The 23315-nt window shown below is 48.3% G+C and overlaps 1 protein-coding gene across 3 annotated transcripts in view; it reads left to right on the top strand.

Annotated features, from left to right (window-relative positions):
- The window catches only part of CFAP44 (cilia and flagella associated protein 44), a 748689-nt gene that overhangs the window by 577836 nt on the left and 147538 nt on the right, over positions 1–23315 (top strand). For all 3 annotated transcript variants that reach the window (XM_086935641.1, XM_086935640.1, XM_086935642.1), the window contains one exon: positions 2774–2977. In XM_086935641.1, the coding sequence (XP_086791767.1) occupies positions 2774–2977 (204 nt within the window). The remainder of the gene's footprint in view (positions 1–2773; positions 2978–23315) is intronic.

Genomic DNA, 23315 nt, shown 5'->3' with positions numbered 1-23315 from the left:
ATTGTGCTTCTTACACATTGCATTTAAGAATCGCAATTTGCTATTCCTTCAATGCAATCGCAAAATAGGTAATCACAAAATTTGTGAATCCTTATTTTGCGAGGGGTGTTTTGTGTCATACATTGGACACTGCTGAGCAGGAACACTAAAAAAGACAGGCGTTTTAGTACATGCAACAAAGTTGCATGCTCAGTAGAGGCAAAAGAAACTTAACAGATACTGAAGAAGGACCACTGAGTACATGCAAATGGGAACTCCGATTTAAACTGTCTGCCACCTCCTACCCCCTCATAAAGCTCAAGCACACTGTCAGCGGCATGGCTTTTAAGTGTGTTCAGTACATCCACTGCATGTCTTACTTCTTGCACTCCCTGTTTCAATGTTTACACCTTGGTTGAAGCCTCAGGTGAATCCCAGTTAATTTCAACTGCCTGGTTGAGGAGCTTTCCACCTTACTCTGGGTTACCTGGGCTGACCTGTCTGATAGATCGTGCATAGAATGTGGAGCCGGTTGAAGCAATCTCTCTCCTTCACGTCGATAGTTTCTTCAAGTGAGTTAAATGCTGGATCCTTTTGTCCCTGTTTATGGTCTGAGGACCAACTCTTGACCAACTCTTGAAAACTTCTTCTCTTTGGGATCTTACTAGTACTCTCTTATGTAGGGGTCTATGTTAGTAAATGTCAACGTGACTACCAGTGTTGATGTTGAAGCAAACTTTGTCGGGCGGATCACGGCCAGAGGCTCTACGACCTTTGTCCCTTTGGAGCTCAGCTGCATACCTTGGAACTGACATATTCTATCAATGGTTCCAATTGGTTGTGCTACAACTATCAACATCCAAGAGACAATTCTTCCAGCTCAAACTCAGTTTCAAGGCTAAAATGGGAAATGGTGCAGGCGCTCCAGAACTTACCCCACCTCCGATTTTTTTATGTATTTCAGTTGTAATGTCATGTGGACTTGAAGGCAAACGTTTGCTGAACCGATGTGAAAATAAATTCAAAAGAGCGTGAGACAGAGAAAATATGGAATTTATATAAAATTATAGTAGCAAAAGTAAACACAAGGTGCAAAATTACTCAAGTTGGTTCAAGATGAAATTCACATAATATCAAAGGTTTGCCAGGAGACAGATTTCCAAGAATTAGTGAAAGGTGCTATCCAGTATGAAACTGTACAACGAAATGCCCCTCATGCAGTGGAAGTGGAACCAATGGGAGGGGCGGGTCCTGAAGGTACAATGGTATTGAAATCATAGACCGGTCATGACTGGGACGGATGCTGGAAGAGCAAGGGCCTGATTTAGAGATTGGCTGACGGATTTCCCGCCAGCTTATTACAATTGAATTTAATTCTATGGACCTTTTAATAAAGCTGTTGGGATATCCGTCACTTTGTGAGGGAGTAAGCAGTCCTCCAAACTGTAAATCAGACCCTCAGTCTTTACATTGTGTTCAAAAGGGATGTAGGTGGTGTTGGTCCTGATGGAGGAAGGGCTAGAGTTCTCGATTTCTGGAGCGTTCCCCAAGTTTTAATTTTTTTGAAGAGAAGAGCTTCGGGTTTTAGGGCGTTAGGTCTCTGAAGCCTACGGAAGCCTCCTGAGATAATTTGTGTGATAAATAATTGGTCTTTTTTACTGTGTAGGGTTTTATGGACAATACAATAACATCATTTCATGCCCTATTGCCATTTGGTTTGATCCAATCAAAAGCTTCAATAGTAGATAACTAGCTGTGGGCTCAGTGGCAAAAGCAAGCCCTAGAACCTCACACATCTCGTGGTTAGGATCATACCTAGAACTGGACCAAGATAGGGATAGGGAATGGACACATGGACCAACATTCAAGGAGATGCTGCTATTCCTTTCTGTGATGATGTATGCTCTCTGCACCCAGAAAGTGTCCGTCTTACCCTGTTGTAATCATGCTGGGTTGCAGCACTGGGTCATGCCAAGCACAATTTTTGTGACAGATTAAAGGCAGTTGAATTTCTCCGGATATCATCAGAGAGGTTTTACAAGATATTTGTTTCTGTTTTTGTGGTTCCACCAGGCCTGATGCATGCAATAGACCCTATTTTACTGGAGACATAAGCTATGTCATCCCATTAGCTCCCTAACTGCAGGAAGGGAGAGTACTTATCTCTCTCTCAGCCTCCTGATATTTATGCTTTAGAACCCCCAGCTTGCACTGTGGTCCCAATTGTGAGTGGCCCAGTAAATGGGCTGAATTTTCCCGACCTCTGGAGCTACCGATACCAGTGGCACTGGTAACTCCAGATGTGGAGAAAAACCAGATCATTGTAAATTGGACCTTCATGGTCCAATAAGAAATGAGAAATTAGTAGAGGAATGAGTAATTCTGTTCTAGTTCCCCTGATAATCACTCATTTTCCTCTGTACTTTCACACAAAGATTTTGTTCCTGATTTAGATATCTTATCTGACAAAAAAGAAATCCCATAGGATATGATGGGATTTCTATTTCGGCGGATGGCATTTCCGTCACTGTTGGATGGAGTAACCCGTCCACCGAAATCTAAATCTGGCCCTTTGTCTGTTTTCATTAGCCCAAAGCTCCATGTTTTTGTGATCCACATTATTCCAATGGAGCGGGGATTGGTGTTAATGGCCTTCTCATAATTGAGAGGTGACTCATATTGAGGGCCTAAATGTAGGTCAACAGTGGCATCAGATGTGTGTTAACCTTGTTGCTTTTCAGTTGGAACCCCATTCTCACAATCTCGTTTCTTTGTTCTTTGCTCGTGGCCACAGATCCAGAAGCTCAAGACCCTCTTCGATGCCGAGTTGCGTCTCCTGAGACACCACAAAATGAAGTTGGATGTGCAGATGAAGATGGGAGACTTGAGGCATATCACCCTGTTTGAAGAGATGCTTTTCCTCAAGGACTTTGAGAAGCTAGAGGACAAACTCCAGGAGAACGTCAACAGCCGCCTCCACGAGAAGGAAGAAATGAAGGTAGACACATCTTAAAAAATTGCTTTGTGTGCCAATCACAGCTGGTTTTGGTTATGAAACATGCCTACAAATTTGGTTATGGAACATGCCATGCAAATTTCCAAGTTCTACAGGTCATATCAGACATTGCATCTGAAATACGTAATTGAGATTGAGTGAACAAATCAGTTTATATCAGTATATTCACTTTAGAAACTAGGTCTGACACATTTATTTTCACATTTGCTCTGTTGCTACGCCTACCTTTTTTTGGTGCAGTTTTATATCAATCAATCAATCAGAGGAATTTATAGAGCGTGCTACTCACCCGTGCGGGTCTCAAGGTGCTGGGGGGTGGGGGTGTTGGGGGGGGGGGAGTCGCTACTGTTCGAACATCCAGGTCTTGAGTTGTTCTTGGGTCAGCCGATTTCCAAAAACGTGGGACGGCAGCGAGGGCGAGGCTGGCGGATCGGAGCTGTCGGGTGGGAGTGTAGAATGTGAGGCGGTTGTTGAGGTACTTCGGGCCCATGTCGTGGAGAGCCTTGTGTGCGTGGGTGAGGAGTCTGAACGTGATCCTCTTGTTGACGGGGAGCCAGTGAAGTTCTTTCAGGTGGACGGTGATGTGGCTGCTGCGGGGGATGTCCAGGATGAGTCGTGCTGAGGTGTTCTGGATGCGCTGGAGTCTTTTCTGGAGTTTGGCTGTGGTTCCAGCGTAGAAGGTGTTCCCGTATCCAGGCGGCTGGTGACGAGGGCCTGGGTGACCGTCTTCCTGGTTTCGGTGGGGATCCATCGAAAGATCTTTCGGAGCATGCGCAGGGTGTTAAAACAGGATGATGAGACGGCATTGACTTGCTTGGTCATCGTGAGGGAGGAGTCAAGGATGAAGCCCAGGTTGCGTGCGTGGTCTGTAGGTTTGGGTGCACTGCCCAGGGCAGAGGGCCACAGGAGTCGTCCCAGGCCGAGGGGGATGGTCCGAGGATGAGGACTTCCGTCTTGTCTGAGTTCAGTTTCAGACGGCTGATCTTCATCCACTCCGCGACGTCTCTCATTCCTTCCTAGAGGTTGGCTCTGGCGGTGGCGGGGTCGTTGGTGAGGGAGAGGATCAGCTGGGTGTCGTCGGCGTAGGAGATGATGTTGAGGTTGTGTTGGCGGGCGATGGCTGCTAGGGGGCTCATGTAGATGTTGAACAGGGTGGGGCTGAGTGAGTATCCTTGCGGGACGCCGCAGATGACTTCAGTGGCCGCAGAACGGAACGGAACGGGGGGAGGCGGACTCTCTGGGTTCTTCCGGCGAGGAACGAGATGATCCACTCCAGGGCCGCTCCTTGGATTCCCGTGTTGCTGTGGCGCTGTATCAGGGTGCGGTGGCATACGGTGTCGAAGGCTGCTGAGAGGTCAAGGAGGATGAGGGCAGCATTTCCCCGTTGTCGTCGGTGGCTGCGATGAGGGCGGTCTCAGTGCTGTGGTTTGCTCTGAAGCCGGACTGTGAAGTGTCGAGGAATCTGTTGGTCTCGAGGAAGGCGGAGAGTTGTCTGTTGACGGTCTTCTCTATGACTTTGGCTGGAAAGGGGAGGAGTGAGATGGGGCGGAAGTTCTTCAGGTCCGTGGGGTCCGCTGTGGGTTTCTTGAGGAGGGAGCTCAGCTCGGCATGTTTCCAGCTCTCCGGGAAGATGGCGGATGTGAAGGAGCTGTTGATAATGTTCCTGAGCTGGGGTGCGATGATGGAGTTGGCTTTGTTGAAGATGTGGTGCGGGCAGGGGTCGGTTGGGGATCCGGAGTGGATGGTGTTCATCATGTGGGTGGTGTCTTCGGTGCTGACAGGTGTCCAGGTGCAGAGGGTGGTGGTGGCTGGTTCGGTGGTTGGGTGGGTGGTCGGTGTGCCAAAGCTGTTGTGTATGCCGGCGATCTTGCTGTGAAAAAAAGATGCGAGTGAGTCGCAGAGGTCTTGCGAGGGTTTGATGTCGTTGTTGCAGGCGCTGGGGTTGGAGAGCTCTTTGACGATGCTGAAGAGTTCCTTGCTGTTGTGGGAGTTGTTGTCCAGTCGTTCTCTGAATGTTGTCTTCTTGGTGGTGCGGATCAATTGGTGGTGTTTGCGGGTGGCATCCTTGAGGGCTGTCATGTTCTCTGCTGTCTGGTCATGGCGCCAGGCTTTCACGAGGGTGCGGCAGGTTTTCTTGGAAATTTTGAGGTAGTTGGTAAACCACGAGGCTTTCCTGCTGCCGGGTCTGCTGGGAGGGTTCTTCAGTGGTGCAAGTTCCTCGCCGCAGTTGGCGAGCCACTGTTTGAGGTTGCGGGCTGCCTCGTCGGGGTCCGTCTTGTTGGTGGGCGGGTTCTGGCTGAGGGAGGTGGTGAGCTGGTCAGCGGTGATTTTGCTACAGCTTCTGCGGGGAACCTGTTGCGGGTGGTGGTGGGTCGTGGTTCTCCTGAAGGTGAAGTGGACGCAGCTGTGATCTGTCCAGTGAAGTCCGGTGGAGTGGCTGAAGGAGATGTGCTTGCTGGAGGAGAAGATGGGGTCAAGCCTGTGTCCGGCGTAGTGGGTGGGGGTGTTCACCAGTTGCTTGAGTCCGAGGTTGGCGAGGTTGTCCAGCAGGGCGGAGGTGTTGCAGTCAATGTAGTTCTCCAGGTGGAAGTTGAGGTCCCCTAGGAGGATGTAGTTCGTGAAGGTGAGGGCGTGTGGGCTGACGAAGTCTGCGATGGCTTCGCTGAATTGTTTGCGTGGTCCAGGGTGTCTGTAGATGAGGGTGCCTTTGAGGGTGGGCTTGGGGTCTGTGTGGATCTGGAAGTGAAGGTGTTCAGCGGCGATGGGGGTGTCTTCGGAGTTGGTCGTGACGCGGATGGTGTTTCTGTGGATGATGGTGATGCCTCCTCCGGTTTGGTTGACGCGGTCCCTTCGGGTGATCTTGTAGCCATCCAGTATGGCTATGGCGATGTCGGGGGCTGAGGAGGCGTTCATCCAGGTTTCCGTGAGGAAGGCGACGTCTGGTGAGGTAGTGTTCGAGGAGGTTCCAAAGTTCGACGGCTTGTCTGTGGACGGAGCGGGTGTTGAGCAGGATGCACTTGAGGTGGTTCTTGTTGCTGGTGCTCGGTTTGGCCGGTGCGGTGCAGGTTCAGAGGCAGGTGAATTGGCAGGCTTGGCAGGTGAAGGGTCCGTAGGTGCGTCTTGGAGTGGCTCGGTAGCAGGCGGGGTTCCGGCCGGCATTGAGTGCGTGGAGGGCGGCGGCGTTGTAGGTCTGTCGGGTGCGCTGGCATCGGCAAGGACCAGGGGTTCTGGCGCTGGGCGCGGGTCAAACGCGGACTCTGATCACAATCTGCGCGCCCACTGCGCTCGTCCGCTGCGCGTTCGCCGTGCGGCCTCCATATGAGGGGCTGAGGGAGGGAGGAGCAGCTGGGAGGCGGGAGCGGGGTGGTGAATGGGAATGGCGGGGGGCGGGGCCGCAGGGGGCAACGGCGGGAAGCAGAGGGTGAGGCGGGAAGCGGGGGGGCACAGAAGGCAAAAGGGGGAGCGAGGGGGACACAATCACGGGTACAGAAGGCAAAAGGGGAAACAATCACAGGGTACAGAGGCGAAAGGGAAACAATTAAAGTTATACAGAAGGCAAAAGGGGAAAAGCGAAAAACGAAAAAAATACGGCACAGGTTACCACGGAGAAAACTAAGGAAACAGCGGTCAGAGCATAGCACAGCACGGGGAGGACCACGCGGTGGCTAGGAGGGCGACCTACCTGGTGACAGTGTATAGTATATAGCACGTACTCAACCCAAAGGTATCAGCGCACTTTACATAACCACCAGTTGCGTTACAGATGTACACATAGATTTTTCAGGCATGGGGAGATTAAATGATTTGCACAGAATGCTGAGCCTCCCGCCAAGACTCGAGCCTGGTTCCCCAGCTTCAAGGTTGGCTGTTCTGGCCGTTATGCCTCACCCTCTCCTTAATCTAAGTTCAAAGAAGTTTTTATGGTGGTTATGTAATATTACGTTCTTGTCCATCAACAGTTATTTATCTGCAGAAACAAATATAGAGCAACTCTATATCCTAACGGAAACCCTTATAATTCAAATACCACTTTAATGCATCTCCTGGTACCTTAATTAAATATTACTTCTGTATTAGTGAGGAAACTGCTCAGGACCCGCATAGTGGTGATGATGTAGGAGAGGAGGCTTAAGGATATGAAAGAAAAAGGGGGAAGAGACCTCAATAAGAATATAGTGTTTTAGCTTAGTACTGAAATGAAGAATTGGTAGGGTGCCGCTCGCAGTCAGTTTCTGGACTCTGGATTCTTGCCTCGCCGTTTCTTAAGGAGCTGAGCTGCCCTTGCTGGGAAATTAATTGCGTGCGTATTTGAACCTTGCCTACCAGCAGGAGACCGGGACTGCGAGGCCCACCAGGCAGTGCGTTCTTTACATCCCGCACACCTGCCGCCTCTTCCCGTGACTCCTCCCCTTCAGCCTGTATCCTGTATTTTAGGCGGTCCCACTGCACATTAGCTGGACGCGTGTGCGGGACGCAGCTCGGGACGAAGCCCGGACAAAGGGCGGGCCCTCTGAGGCCCTCCGAGGACCGTAGAGACTGGACTGGCCTTGGCCCCTTGCAGGTCTTATTATTTTAAGTCCGTTATTCAGCAAGTAAATTGCCATTATTTAGTATAGGACCGTTTATGACCCCTCCTTATATTTAGCTGGGCTAGTTGTCTCCCACACTGCTCTTAGCAACATTGAGGCTCTTGCTTCTTATGTGGTTTAAACCTGATTGTGTTTCCTGTTGGCAGTCGCTATTGTTTCTTTTTAAAAAGTCATGTCCACCCGTGAAACCCGCAGTCAGGCTGCGGCAGGAGCAAAAAACAAAACCAAAAAACTTAGTAGGACCTTAGATAATTTTATTTTAAGTACAAACACCTTAATTGACGAGGGTATTGTCCTCATGGAAAGGAGGGTTTCACAAGACCGTGTACATGCCAAAAGGTCGTCAATAGGGAGTATAGCCTCGGCACGCACTCCAACCAAAGCCTTGAGTAATTCTGATCCACTCCTGACGCAAGCTGACCCTGTGTCTCTCAATACTATTGGGCCCCATTTACCCCGTATAGACCCATCTCCCGCGCCCTCATTATTAACATCTTTAACATCGCCCCCCCTTGTTAACAACTTATTAGTTACATCTGCTATTGTTCACAGAGTGAACACGCAAACCGAAGGGGGCACAGTGAAAGGTGTAACTCTCACTCCTAACCAAACATCCCCTCAGGTGATCAGCGTAATTACAACTAACCAAGACATGTTGGGTTGTTCGGGAAATGTGACTTGCGCTAGTAGAAGCACTGATGAGGGGAGGGTTTCCATGGGAGCCCCAGCAGGGAGAGAAAAGGCACAACACAAATCTCACCCCCTGCCAATGGGTATTCCAGATGATACAGTTTCAAACATTAGTCTGGTCAGTATCCTTGACAATAGTAGCCCTGATGAATCTTTAGAAGACTTAGAGGACCAGAATGCTCCACTATTAGATTCCCTAACGGTCCTTATTAGGTCTTTACTTTTGCCCCTCGAGACTAGACTCCAAGGTATAGAACATCAACTTCAGGCCCTCCGTCAGGAACTAAATCACAAGGGGGAAAATATCGTACAAGGGGCCTCCGATAGTCCAGTCCCAACTGGTAAACCTTCATCCCTGGCTAAGATTCAATCTGTAGGGCCTCACCCCACCTCAAAGAAACGCCCTCCTAAAACCCCCATCCAAAAGGGTAATAAAGATCGTTCTATCCAACCAGCTCCCATTGTCTCTACAAAACCCCAGATAGCAACTGGCTCTACCATTCCAGCCTCTAATCCTCCACCATCTCATTTGGAGAAACCCAGGGTACGGCGGAATATTAGTTTACCACCTGACGCCTGCCCTTATGTAATAGTTTTAACAGGCGTCCCGGAGCTTGCACCTGCCACTTCTGAACCCTTTTGGGCACTTAAAAATAAAGTTTGCCATTGGCTAGATAGAAATTTTCCTCCTCCTCCTAATATTAACAATAAAATGCTTATGGTGGAGAGAGCCCCATGGGTAGGAGAGAATAAGAAAAGTTTACAGGGAGACTGTGTTGTGATTTCATTTGAAGACCCACGATTAGTGGAGTATATTTGCTCTGGGTCCCGATGTAAAAACGATTCAACGATCAAGGTTAAACCCCTGTCATATTTCTATATGTCCCCGGAACATTATAATAATAGGTGGAGTTCGTTGAGGGCCCCTAACCATGATAGAGGTAGGATGAGACCCGAACACCTGGGGAGGCAGTTCCCTTGTAATTGGGGTGGGGATGATAATGGAGGTTGGAATGTAATACGAAAAGGGGCAGGGAGGCCCTTCACTGGTGGTAATCGGTTTAATGAGGAATGGCTGGGCCCCCAGCTTAATTATCCTATCCCTTGTTACAATTGTTTCAGTGATTTGAAGGGAGTTGATTGACTCCCACCCCAGTCTTCTGGACGATTTGGAAAGAGAGAAGTGTCAGTCACCCCTGGGGAACAATCTAATTTAGCCATGGTTGGTACAGTTAACTCAGGATTCATTAGTGAAGGTACAGGAGAACTGGAACCTAGCACTTTAGTTGTAACCAGGGAACCTACCGCAGCCTCAACCTCCATTAACATTTTGTCATGGAACATAGCAGGATTAAAGAAAAATCTTGCCAACCCAGATTGGAATGACTTTATTAATACTTTCCATATATGTATGTTCCAAGAAACTTGGTGTCTCTCCCCGCAATATAAAAATGGTTATTCAACCTTTTTTATTCCTGCAGTTTCGGTGGGGAAAGGTCGCCCGTCTGGTGGCCTGCTTATATGGGTGAACGTGACTTTGAATTGTGCAGTTATCTCCCACAAAATTGATTCTAATGACATTCTGCACATCACTCTTAAGAGTCAGTCTGGGGGTTTTACTTTTGAACTTTTATCACACCTTACTCCCAGATCCAAAATACTAGTAGGGGGTGATTTTAATTGTACTTATGTACCCCTAGCTCTGACTTAGTCCAAATTCGCCCCTTGTTATATTGGGTGCGGCTCAGAAGGACCCCCGAACTATCCAACTATGCTTTAGTGTTGGATGAGCTAATTAGTTTGAATGTAGCCAATATAATAAAATGGCTCAACAATTTAAAGAAATTGGTGGTATGTATAGGTCTGGGTGATTGTTGGACCTCCCAACCCCCCCCCCGTCAAAACAAATTGTTAAAAAACTTGATTGGGATTGGGTTGAGGCAAAGGAATTAAAGAACCCAAATTGGGGCCCCCTGATGAATAACTTCCTTGACCACAAGCCCCTCAGGAAGCTAGAGTCATTTTTGGTCTTTATTCAGACCCTCCGTGATAGAACTTTGTTTCTGAAATTAAGATATGGTATCCTCCCCCTCAATTCATTTAAGGAAGGGTGGAAGGGAAGGAGGGAATCTGACCTAAAATGTCCAGATTGTTCTTGCCCAAAAGAATCTCTTGGCCATTTTTTGTTTGCATGTGTTGCATATAAACAGACGAGAGCAAAATGGCTGAAACCTGTTTGTAGGGAGCTAGGAGTTAGGGACCACAGATCAGCAATGTGTATCATTTTAACCAACACTTCTTCCATGTATATTGTTTGTGGGGTAGCCAAATATTTGGCGAGTGCTTGGTTTACCAGGTCGAAATTGCTACCCAATGTTTGATCAGTTCCTCTAGGAAAAGAACCTTTTATCATGTCCTTTTTTAACTTTTTTGGGGGAATTGTAATACTTGTAATATTGTCTTATGTATTTTGTATGCTTGAATGTTCGTACTTTTATGAAATATTTTTCGAATAAAGTATTACAACAACAACAGAATTGGTATCGACAAAGTTATAAAAAAAAAACAGCTTAACAGCGTCCAAATCTATGATACTTGGGCCCAATGTACAAAGCGGTTTTGAGGTCTCCAAGCCTTTGCTTAACAAAATCACGGGTCGTCCGCCTCTGAACAACGAGGGAGGTTCATGCTCGGTGGTTTCATTTTTCCTGCATGCTGTGTCTTCCTTTCTTTTAGTTTTACTGAATTCTACCTTTGGGAAGATGGTGGCAGCTATGAGCATTCCAGACGAAAGAGTATAAGACATTATTGTAAATGTAAAAAGTTGAACGTTTTGTAGTTGTTGGAATCAGGGGCCTGTAGTTCCACTTGCAGCGTATTGTTTTTTCAGGGCTGGCATCTTCTGTACAACTCCCAAGGCACGGTGGTCAACTTTGAGGGGTCATCCCCATCTATCCCAAGGACCCTTCAATTTGTCAGGTCCCAGTGTTGTCTCAGTTTTTCAATCATATGCTGAACAGTTTCATCATGTGTCTAACATCACATCTCAGTGGGACCTAAGGTTGAACTTCATTCAGCTGATGGCTTCTCCATTCAGTTAATGGCCCCCTTGCATAGCGGTGATGCAAAGTGTCTTATTCTTGAGATGGTCATCCTGCTTACAATATTGTCCACTAGGGATGTTAATGATGTGAACAAATATATGCTGGTTAGACTTTTTGAAAGACAAAGTAACTTCAATAACCTCATGCTGGTGCCAAGTACCCCCCAGATCACTCCCTCTTCACATATCCACAGCAAGGGAGTTTCATGCTTGGTGGCTGTATTATTCCTGCTTTTTTTAATCTTCCTTTTCTTTTGGTTTTACTGTTTTTTGCCCTTTGGAAGATGGTGGTGACTGGAGTGTGAAACCAAAGTCCCTCATCCTCTTCCTTGGTCCTAGTTTCACTCTTAAATTATTAAAGAGGTCAAGATCGTCCCGGAATGGGAAGCAAGTGAGTGCTCTGTGGCCCAAATAATCCATGTTGTATTCATTTCTCACGGAAAGATCTTTCTGAATATAGTCCATTAAAACCTTCAGAAGTTGTAAGATTACGACTCAAGGAAAAACAAAGAAGGCTCCTCTTTGATCAACCCACATTAAGGAGTCTGTTCTTAGTAAAGTAGTCTTTTCCCAGGGGTTCGTCCAATCGGGCTTTCCCTGAGGTGCCCAGACAGTCTTACACCAGAGCTCACCCAAGGTGCAGCGTATTCAAACTAGCACTGGAGTTATCTGCACGGTGTCATGTGAAATTGCCTAAACTAGGTTTTCTCTAAGGTGCAGCGCAAATAGCCTTGCAAGGAGTTTGCATGTGCTCTCGCTGAGCCCTCCCACATAGTGTACTTGCAGGGCATACTCTCTTTCTCAGCAGAAACTGTGCAGTGGTATGATGATGAGGATGTGGTTGTAGATAGAGAGGGATTGGAGTACAGGTACACTGAGAGCTTTCACACCTCTTCACTAAAGTGAGAATAGTGCACGCCCCACATTCCATCCTTTGCCCATGCAGCGACGTACTCCATTCCTCAGTGACACTGAAGTTCCGTCCTCATGCTGAACATTTTACACAGCGGTCCACACCGTCTCCCAGAGCAGCCATATAGTAAGAAGTGCCCTGGCTCCTGTGAAGCAACTCAGTGGTATGATCCAAGGTGCAAGAATGTTTAAGGATGTCAGAGACCCTCACACCACCCCCAGCAGAGGAGTCTAAACTAGCCATAAAGCATGTGATACATTCTTTCGCTTCCTCAGTGAGTGAGATTTTATGTGTATCTTTTTCCCTCACTGGGTTACAGGCTTTGGAGGGTGGTCCTACCCAAATCCTACAGACCATGTGGCATGAGACAGATCTGATGAGGATAGGGCCTTAAATCCCTAAGATAAATTCACGTGAAGCCTCACATCTCACCAATCAGAGGCACCTTCCCTGAGACACTGCTGATAAGAATTCTCTGTTTAAATATACACTGGGTGGAGCCGGTAACCTTCAGAATATGGGTCTGTGTGATAAGGATGCTTGGTCTGCACAGTTCCTTCCAGCCTTGACCTTCATGTCTGGAAACAGACCACTGAGAGTTTGTCCACAGAAAGTTAAAAACAGTGTTCCTGATATGCTCTGAGTTGTCTTCTAGCTCATTGGGGCATTCTTGTATTTTCCTGTTTGAGACCACCAGACCCACCATACCCAGAGAGGTATGGTGTGCGGAGGCCCCCTATCTATGGTGAACTTTCGGAGGCAATGCCTATTGGTGACAGATCAGGTCATCTAAAGAGTCCATCAACCTTTGGGTGAGGTCTGCTTCTGCTGCTCACATTCCTGCTTCGTCACCCCACACCCACATGCACACTGCTCATGGGAAGTAATGTATTTCCCAGGGGGATGCAGGAGGTGTTAAACAAACATAGGAAAGCATATTTTCAACAATTCATTAACCAGTGGCAGCGGTGTCACCAGTTAAGCGTACGCAAGGGGGGCTCCATTTTACTGTGCTTGCTTGGTGCTGTCCCACTCATCATGGGTTATGTATACGTGCATGTATGTAAGGGTGTGAACGAACTGATCCACAACAGTGCTAGGGGTTGGGGCGGAGTCTCTTCAGAACTTGGCCCACCTTAGGGTAACGTTGATGATTTAAGGTCTAGATGTTGTTTGAAAGGAGCATTTTCAGTTCCTTCTGGAAGTGTAATTAAACTTAGTTTAATTCTTTAATAGGGTGCAACTGCTACACAAAAGGGTTGTCTGGAACCATCCTGAGAGGGACCTCACCAGCCAGGTTTTTAATTTTGACCTATAGGCCATGACATCAGGTGCCATTTAGACATGGAGGCAGTTTTGCTGCCAGGGTTTCATGGGTTCTAGTGCAAGTAAGGAAATCGCCCCCTGGATACTGTTATAATCAGCGTTCGAGGGGCTCCTCAGGCCTCTGGACCTCGGTGTCACTGCGCTTGCTGCACCATTGCAAGATATGCCCCTGCATGGATATTATTGCTGAGCCTGTGGGCAAAGAAGACCTATCACCTTTGGACATGCTCTGATTGTAGTGATCTGCAAAAGCAGGTCATTTGCTGAGTTCTAAGAGGGGTGGCCTGCAGCACAGAGGGACCGCGGTCATGTGTACCATGAAAAGCCAAGTGGTCCTGCTACAGAGGCAGTGAAGCTTGGAAGACTGACAGAGGCTTGACCAGGACCCTTAACATTCCAGTGATTTACCGTGGCACAGCCTAGGAGAGATCACAGAATGGACTAGAGTTATCTGGGTAGCTAGATCTGGACAGTGAAGGCCGTAAAGCTTCGCAAGGCAGAAACACAGGTGTCCCATTCTTACTCAGATTCAGGCACAAAGTCAAATTCATAGTCAACTTTAGACCACTGGTCAGTAACTAGGGGCAAGACGCCCAGGCTGTTTTAATATCGTGCCTTTATTTATTTGTGTGCGTGGCACGCTTTACGTTTATATATGCCATTGCCGCTATAAGTCTTTAGTGAGCTTTTGTGTGCTTTTCTTGGAGGGACATTTCAGTCTTCATATAAATCTACCTCACTTGCCCTTTGTCCCCGTTCCACCGCAGCTTGTGCCGTTTGTAGCGGAGGGACTGTTTGGGCTCCCAGCTTTCTCCACTTCCGGTTGCTCCGACTGGCTGGCGAGGGTCGGTCGACGGTCTAATCATGGCGAGAATCTGCTATTCCAGGGGTGAGCTCGCTGCTTTAAATACATTTCCCAGTATGGTCGAACACACGGGTATTCTATTAGAAAACGAGCTAACTCCCACGCAAGAGCAGATCTCCTTTGAGGCATCCCCTCCGTGCCCTATAAGGGCCGGTGCTATAGGAGAGGTCCCTATGCATCTAAAGGCTATGTACTAAGCGTGAGCGCAAAATCCGTTCCGCTCGCGGATTTAGCGGATTTTCGGTAAATCCGCAATCCGCGAACTCCAGCGAATTTACCGAAAATCCGCGAGCGGCGGATTCGGGGGGCAAAAGTTCAAGCCTTCAAGCTTGAAGTTGTTGTTGTAACTATTTTAGGATGGCGCCGGCAAGCTGCCAGCGCCATCCTAAAATAGTTACTAAGTTAGCTTCAACAGGAAGCACAGGAAGCACTAATAGATAAAATAAAGCAGGTGCTCGAGCACCTGCTTTATTTTATCTATTAGTGAAGCTAATTTAGTAACTATTTTAGGATGGCGCTGGCAGCTTGGATGATAATCACACATACACACTGTACCAACTGGCACTGGGTAGTATTTACAGGGGATTATATACACATGACAGGGCCACGTGGGCCACTGTCAGAATCAGCACTTAGTAGAAATAGCACTTAGTAGAAATAGTACTTCTAGAACATAGCATAATTGTAGCACAAAATAACAATTGTAGGACACAACCAGTAACCACTGGTAAAAGGTAGGAACACACTACGCAATACTAATCACCATAGGCATAGATCACGCAGGGAAACATAAACTCACTAGCATAAACCCTTCTAGGCAACATAACCTCCTAATCATAAAACACAGAGATATCACAGGCATAAAGGCATTGCACATTACGCATAACTCACATTAGGCAATTGTCATCATAAACACAAATCACCACTCACCTTGCGCAAGAATCACATTTAGGCATAGACACAGTGCGCCCCAGGCGGGGGCACAACACAGGCAAATTGTCCCCAGGCCAACTGGCCTCTCAAAGGGCACCAACGCCCTATGTCCAAAAGTCAGGGCTGGCTGCGCACGCAGCCAAGAGCAACAACGCAAAAGACCAAGCCTAAACTGGACAACTGCCCACTATAAAGGCACTAATTTGGGCGAAGGAGTGCGTCTCACTCCTGTCTTCAAAACAGGTCCCCTAAAAGAAAGAGCACCGTAAACGGTTCAGATGCCCACTACTTGCTGGGCAACTGTGAGGTAGAAATGCGGCATGGGCTCTCAGAGGCCCTTTAAACAAATGTGCCCCCCTTTACTGGAGCCACACGGGGCTCTGAAAGTAATTTATGCAAGACGTTGGAGCCACACGGGGCTCTGTAATCAAATAATGCCCCCAAGCACTGTGGAGCGCACTGGCGCTGTTAAAGTATCTAAAGCCAACGTTGGAGCCACACGGGGCTCTAGGTATAATGATGCCCAAAACGTTGGAGCTTCTGGGGATCTGAAAATGATTATGCCAGTAAGGGAGTGACTTGGGGCTTAAAAATGAAATGGGCACTAACTACGGCCTCCCCAATCCCCCCCATGGGGACTTCCCAAACCCACTGGTGGCCGGAAGGAGACAGAACTTGGCCCCACTGAACTGTGGGGCCCACGGGGGCTCCCAGGGGGTGGATTAACACTTTGGAGCGGCCCACTGCAAGACGGGGATGCTCTGAGGGGCAAATTGACTTGTGCCTCGATCAGGAACAACACTTGATCTCGCGGCGCCCCAAGCCCTGCCTCACTCACAGCGGGGCGGAGTCTCCGCTAAGCTCTCTCCAGTTTCAGCGGGGCACAGAGACACCAGTACTCTGCTCCTCTACCTCCCAGGCGGATTCTTGCTGCACGCGGGGCTCTCCTCTCCGCATGGGAGCCCCGCCAGCCACTGCAGCACGCATCCTGTCTTCTGGTAGTACTCGGGAGCTTCTCCTCTCCCGGGTAGGCTCCCGCCATGCACGTCTTCCTGCTTCCCAGTCAGGCCTCGCCTCCATCTCGACGAGGGCTGCCTGACTTCCGGTCTCGGACTCCACACCGGGTTGCGGTGGTGAGGCTATTTTCCGATCTCGGGGCAATGCGGGGTAGGCTCCCGCATCAAGTACACGGTCCCTGGCGGGGTGGGCACCCGCTAGGGATATATATCAAAATAAACATGCGGCAAAGTCGCGGGGTGGGCATCCGCACATCAAAGCAGTTAAACAAGCGGGGTGGCACCCGTAATCAAGTGGGAAAAATAAATGGCGAGAATGCAGGGTGAGCACCTGCTCGTAACACATGGAGAGGGGGATCCCCAGACAGGGGGAATCCCCCTCAAAAAGGTTGCAGCATCAGCGGTGTGCAGCCCACACGCTTTCCTGGGAAAAACAGAAGAAAGGCAGCCCAGCGCTTCCAGGCGCTGGAAGTCCAAAATCCATGGAAAGTCTCTTTAAGAATGCAGTGGGGGCCAAGGCTGGGACCAGGGGCCTGCTCACGGGGCCCTCCAGCAGAGAGGCAGTCCTCAGTGGTGGTTCCTCCTGGCGCCCAGCAGCAGCAGCAGCAGACCCCCCTCAAGTTAGGTCAGAGAGAACATTTTTTTCATGGGGTCACAGCCCCTTTTTATACACATTTTCCTTTGTCTCCTAGCACAGGGTTAAGGGAGAACCAGATGCAACTGGTTTTGGAGCACTTTGTTGTGCTCAGCCCATCTCCCTATTCACAGGACAGGCTAGGGACATCAGATGCACCACAGGGGGTGGAGCCAGCATTGTGGAGGGAAGGCACAGCCCTATTCAGGTCCCAGGTGCACTCCTCCCTCCCATCTACATGCAGATCTCCCCATTTACCACCGGGCAGACCCATCCTGACTCCTGGAGCCAGGCACACCAGCCAGCTCCAGCCAATCACAAGCCAGACAGGCAATACACATTCACTGCACACAGACATGCCAACTTCTTGAAGTGGCACTTCTACACTAGACACATTTAATCTACGCACACCATCGCGCAGCATTTAATCTCACGAGTTCGCACATACCAAACTCGCCCCTGCACTCCCTACACATCAGGAACTACCATGGACACACACATTCCCCATGTATTCCTATGGGAGGGCAGGGCAATCTCACCACACGCACTCAGATTCCGCGCGCACTTTACACTGGGACACAGGGTTAAAGTGCGCAGAAGCCAAAAACAACTAACATTAGGTCACATTTAAAAGCAAAAAGTTCAGGGGTGAACCTGCCAAAACGGGCAAGTCCAACACAGACCCTCCAAAACACTGTTGCCAGACTTATTCTGGACTTACCCTTAAGATCATCATCGTGTGCCAACCTAAAAGCCCTTCACTGGCTTCCAATTAGACTGAGAGGCCAATATAAATTCATTCTCTGCCTTACACAAAAAAGTATCTATCATACAGGCCCAGGGTACTTAGGTAAAAAATTGCGAAAACCCCAACCAATCAGAATTTTGAGATCCAGTTCTAAACTTCTTTTAACCCCTTTACGAACACGCACTGTGAGAAACGGTGGCTGTTCTTTTTCTTATCTTGCCCCCATTTCTGGAATAAGCTTCCCACTCAAATCTCATCCATCCCAGACCATCTGGGTTTTCGCAAAGAATTAAAAACCTGGCTGTTCCCTAATTCATGTGACATTAGAATCTAGGTGTGTCGATTTGTCTGCAAGCGCCCTGAGACCTTACAGTGATTTGCTGTACTATCCAAGACTTTTTGACTTTGACATAATAACTGCAAAGTTAATATAACAGCCCAACACAAATGTCTGTTTTCCATGCTGCCTATCATAGGATATTGCGATACTAATGGGGATGATGGACGGAGCGTTTGAGCAAATCAAACACTCACCCCCAGTCAAATGATCTGGGTTTAATCCATCACCATTCTTTAGCTCACTCAGCAACCCCAGTTCAGACATGGCCATATGCAAATCAGTCTGACCCTGTGCCTCATGGAAACAGTCCAGCCCGAACTGCCAAGCCATGTCTTCCCTGGACCGGAAACAAGCGTCCTGGGACAGGTTTCGGATTCATAATCCTCATCAGCTAGGCTATCTTGAATCCAGTGGCCAAGTGAGCAAGGGACTCACGTCTGAGCATACCCTGCCAACTTAGGGCGAACAAAGCGATACAAAAGGGGATGATGGACGGAGCGTTTGAGCAAATCAAACACTCACCCCCAGTCAACTGATCTGGGTTTAATCCATCACCATTCTTTAGCTCAATCAGCCACCCCAGTTCAGACATGGCCATATGCAAATCAGTCTGACCTTGTGCCTCATGGGAACAGTCCAGCCCGAACTGCCAAGCCATGTCTTCCCTGGACCGGAAACAAGCATCCTGGGACCGGTTTTGGATTCATAATCCTCATCAGCCAGGCTATCTTGAATCCAGTGGCCAAGTGAGCAAGGGTCTCACGTCTGAGCATACCCTGCCAACTTAGGGCGAACAAAGCAATACAAAAGGGGATGATGGACGAAGCGTTTGAGCAAATCAAACACTCACCCCCAGTCAACTGATCTGAGTTTAATCCATCACCATTCTTTAGCTCATTCAGCCACCCCAGTTCAGACATGGAAATGCAAATCAGTCTGACCCTGTGCCTCATGGGAACAGTCCAGCCGGAAATGCCAAGCCATGTCTTCCCTGGACCGGAAACAAGCATCCTGGGACAGGTTTCAGATTCATAATCCTCATCAGCCAGGCTATCTTGAATCCAGTGGCCAAGTGACCAAGGGACTCACGTCTGAGCCTACCCTGCCAACTTAGGGTGAACAAAGCGATACAAAAGGGGATGATGGATGGAGCGTTTGAGCAAATCAAACACTCACCCTCAGTCAACTGATCTGGGTTTAATCCATTACCATTCTTTGGCTCCCTCAGCCACCCCAGTTCAGACATGGCCATATGCAAATCAGTCTGACCCTGTGCCTCATGGGAACAGTCCAGCCCGAACTGCCAAGCCATGGCTTCCCTGGACCGGAAACAAGCATCCTGGGACCGGTTTCGGATTCATAATCCTCATCAGCTAGGCTATCTTGAATCCAGTGGCCAAGTGAGCAAGGGACTCACGTCTGAGCATACCCTGCCAACTTAGGGCGAACAAAGCGATACAAAAGGGGATGATGGACGGAGCCTTTGAGCAAATCAAACACTCACCCCCAGTCAACTGATCTTGGTTTAATCCATCACCATTCTTTAGCTCACTCAGCCACCCCAGTTCAGACATGGCCATATGCAAATCAGTCTGACCCTGTGCCTCATGGGAACAGCCCAGCCCGAACTGCCAAGCCATGTCTTACCTGGACCGGAAACAAGCATCCTGGGACCGGTTTCGGATTCATAATCCTCATCAGCCAGGCTATCTTGAATCCAGTGGCCAAGTGAGCAAGGGACTCATGTCTGAGCATACCCTGCCAACTTAGGGCGAACAAATCGATACAAAAGGGGATGATGGACGGAGCGTTTGAGCAAATCAAACACTCACCCCCAGTCAACTGATCTTGGTTTAATCCATCACCATTCTTTAACTCACTCAGCCACCCCAGTTCAGACAAGGCCATATGCAAATCAGTCTGACCCTGTGGCCTGTGAATTGGGGTGGCAGAGTGGGGTAAAGAACGGTGATGGATTAAACCCAGATCTGTTGACCTGGTGTGAGTGTTTGATTGGTTCAGATGCTCCGTCCATCACCACCCCCTTTTGTACCGCTTTGTTCACCATAAGTTGACAGGGTATGCTCAGACGTAAGTCCCTTGCTCACTTTGCCACTGGATTCAAGCAAGCCTGCTGATGACGGCTAAAATGCCAGAAATCGGTCCTCGGAAGCTTGTTTCCGGTCCAGGGAAGGCATGGCTTGGCAGTTCGGGCTGGACTGTTCCCATGAGGCCCAGGGTCAGACTGATTTGCATATGGCCATGTCTAAGCTGGGGTGGCAGAGTGGGCTAAAGAACAGCGATGGATTAAACCCAGATCTGTTGACTGGGTGTGAGTGTTTGATTGGTTTAGATGCTCCGTCCATCACCACCCCCTTTTGTACCGCTATATTAGGATATTGTCACGATGAAAGTGCTGGGATGTAAGACTTGTCCTAAGTTGGCGGAGGAGGGTTCTACCCCGAGAAAACTTTGAAAAAAATGGGATCAAATAGTAAATTTTAAAGCATAAGTTTCACATAGCTTTACCCAAAATCTCTGGGTTCTGATAGGGCACTCACAGTTTTAAGTTTGTTCATGGTGTTCCAAGCAAATGTAGTGTGACGTTCCTCAGAAGTTGACTCTTTTTTTGTTCAAGATGTGCTATGGGGTGGCCATTTGTGTCAGAAGTTACCTCCATTGTGCCTGGACAAGCCTTTTGTCATGAGTGTCCCCTGTATGCCATCCGTGCCACCTTATGTTAGAAGTTGCATACAATATGCTAGTGTCTGAATTATGCCGTTAATACCATCCAGCTAGCATGGGTGACCGCTATGTTAAAATGTGCCTTCAGTTTGTCAGAACCAGCTTTTGTCACTTTTATCCCACAGCAAAAGCAGACTCCCAAGCACAAACCACTTTCTCATTCACAGTCACTAAAGTCACTCCCTCAAACTTTTTTAGGTCTCAGCCTGGCAAAAAGCAGCGCATGCGCTGCTCTGCCATGCAGAGGACCTTTTGGAATCAATATGATTCCAGCGTGCACGCGGGGAGACAAACAAGACAAAAGATGTGCACGTGGGGATTGGATGCTTTATTGGCGGCGTGATACACTGGGGACTTCTTTTTGCGCCGCCAGTAAAGGCAGTTCCCGCGTGCACATTTTCTGACTCTCCCATGACGGGCCGCGCTGTTTTTGTTGTAAATACAAGTCCACTATCAATAAATAATGTTTTTTTTTAATGTTCCCTCTATTGAGTTTAACACTATGAAATATAACTGATCGATAGGCGAGGTTCTCCTTGTTGCAGCAGCACACTGCTCTCTCCAGCATTCAGTAGATAAGCGGAAGCATTCCTTAGACCGAGAAAGATTGTCGCTAGCTCATCGGAGAGCACTGATTTTGAGACACCGTGCTGGGACTGAAACATAGTGAAACGCCTGGATTTCCTAGGTTCAAGGGAGAGGTGCAGATTCAGATTTTAGGATGCATTGAGGGTGTTAGAGGACATGTAATAAGAGGAATATAGGAATTCATACGGCATTACCTGTTGCCTTTTTTAACCCATTCTATGATCCCTTTTGGTGGCACAAATATAGTTCCATTATGCTGCTTGATATAGACTACTAGTTTACTCCTCTATTAGTCTGACATGTTATGATGATGTGCGGTGGCAAGTTTTTGCCTAATTTATTTTAACTTCATTTGAGAAAACTGAGATAGGGCCTTCCATGGGTTTTTCTGACATTGCTAATGGAGCATCAACTGTAAGACGCCAATCTCTGTGGAGTCCCAGGCTGGACATGTTTAGATCCTATCAAGGGTCAGCAGTCACCACTTGCAATTTTTGTCTAGTTCTGAGATGGTAACCAGAGATGCAGAGCCAGCTACCAATGGGATTGTTTGCAGGGTGCTGCAAGCTATGCAACTGGATCCTTGCTTAGTTAAGGAGTACAGGTCCCTTCAGAACAAATGCAAGAAACAACAGCATTAAAAATGCAATAGGTCTCGCCTTTAATTAATTAAAGCCATTTGCTTTGCTATGCAATACCTTTAGCAAACGAAATGGCTTTAACTTAATAAAGGGGCGGCCTTAGGCATGTGCACAGGGCACCTGCACAGGGCTGCCAAACCCCAGGGGCCACCACGCCAATATATATCCTTAATATAATAATCCTCTGAGTATGGATACATATTTGCCTGGCGGCCCCTGGCAGGGATTTGGCGGCCCTCTACACCACTCACAGAGCATCCAAGATAGTCTTCTACTGACTCTGTAAGTAGAAAACACTTTTAAAAACATGTGCTACATCGTCGACGCCATCGTCGACGGCAACTGTCACAGTGATGGCTATTTCTTCTCCTATCTCGTCTCGTCGACGAGGTTCACTATTACGACAAGACCGCCGTCAAAGTCCGTCGACAAAGAAGCCATCGAAGAAGATACCATTGACGACGACCCAAGAAGATACCGTTGATGACGACACCGTCAACGACGATACCGTTGATGACGAGCCCGCAGACGACGTCATCGATGAGTGCGCCTGTTATCATACCACCGTCGACGACAGGACTGTCGACGAGGGATAATCCTACCATACTTATTTCTTCACCGTCTACACCCAAGTCGACAAGAGTTTCTCAATGAAAAACATTTCAGAGGCCTATTCAACAGCCTTTTCTAATGGATACATCTGCCAGTGGATTCTTCACCTTGTGAATATCCCCTGCGTCAGCAACATTCAGAAATTCTTTTGTAGCTTCGTGCCGACGTGGACGACGTCATAGAAGCACGGCATCGCGCGCGGCTCCGCTGATGTCACCGACTCCATAATAGGCCCACGTCAGCGTGATGACATCAGTTCCCTTTTTTCCGCGTCATCGAGGCTAACGGTTTTAGAGGGATCCTGTGTAGCGTTGATACTATTATGGTTTTCTGTGTCTTTTCCAGTGTTACTGTCTCCTATCGTGATGTCAACTAAGAAAACTGGTTTCAAGCCGTGCCGTGAATGCGGGAAGATGATGTCAATCATGGACCCGCATGATGACTGCATATGGTGCCAGAGTTCGGATCACGATGTCCAGGGTTGTCATTCCTGTAGGAAGATGATTCCAAAAGCCCTTCGTGAACGTGAGGCGAAGCTCCTGGTTGCCAAATTAAAAGGAAAAGAGGCCAGGAAGAG

Source organism: Lissotriton vulgaris, chromosome 8 (assembly GCF_964263255.1).
Source record: "Lissotriton vulgaris chromosome 8, aLisVul1.2, whole genome shotgun sequence".
NCBI lineage: Eukaryota > Metazoa > Chordata > Amphibia > Caudata > Salamandridae > Lissotriton > Lissotriton vulgaris.
This window is presented reverse-complemented; position numbering and strand designations above follow the sequence as displayed.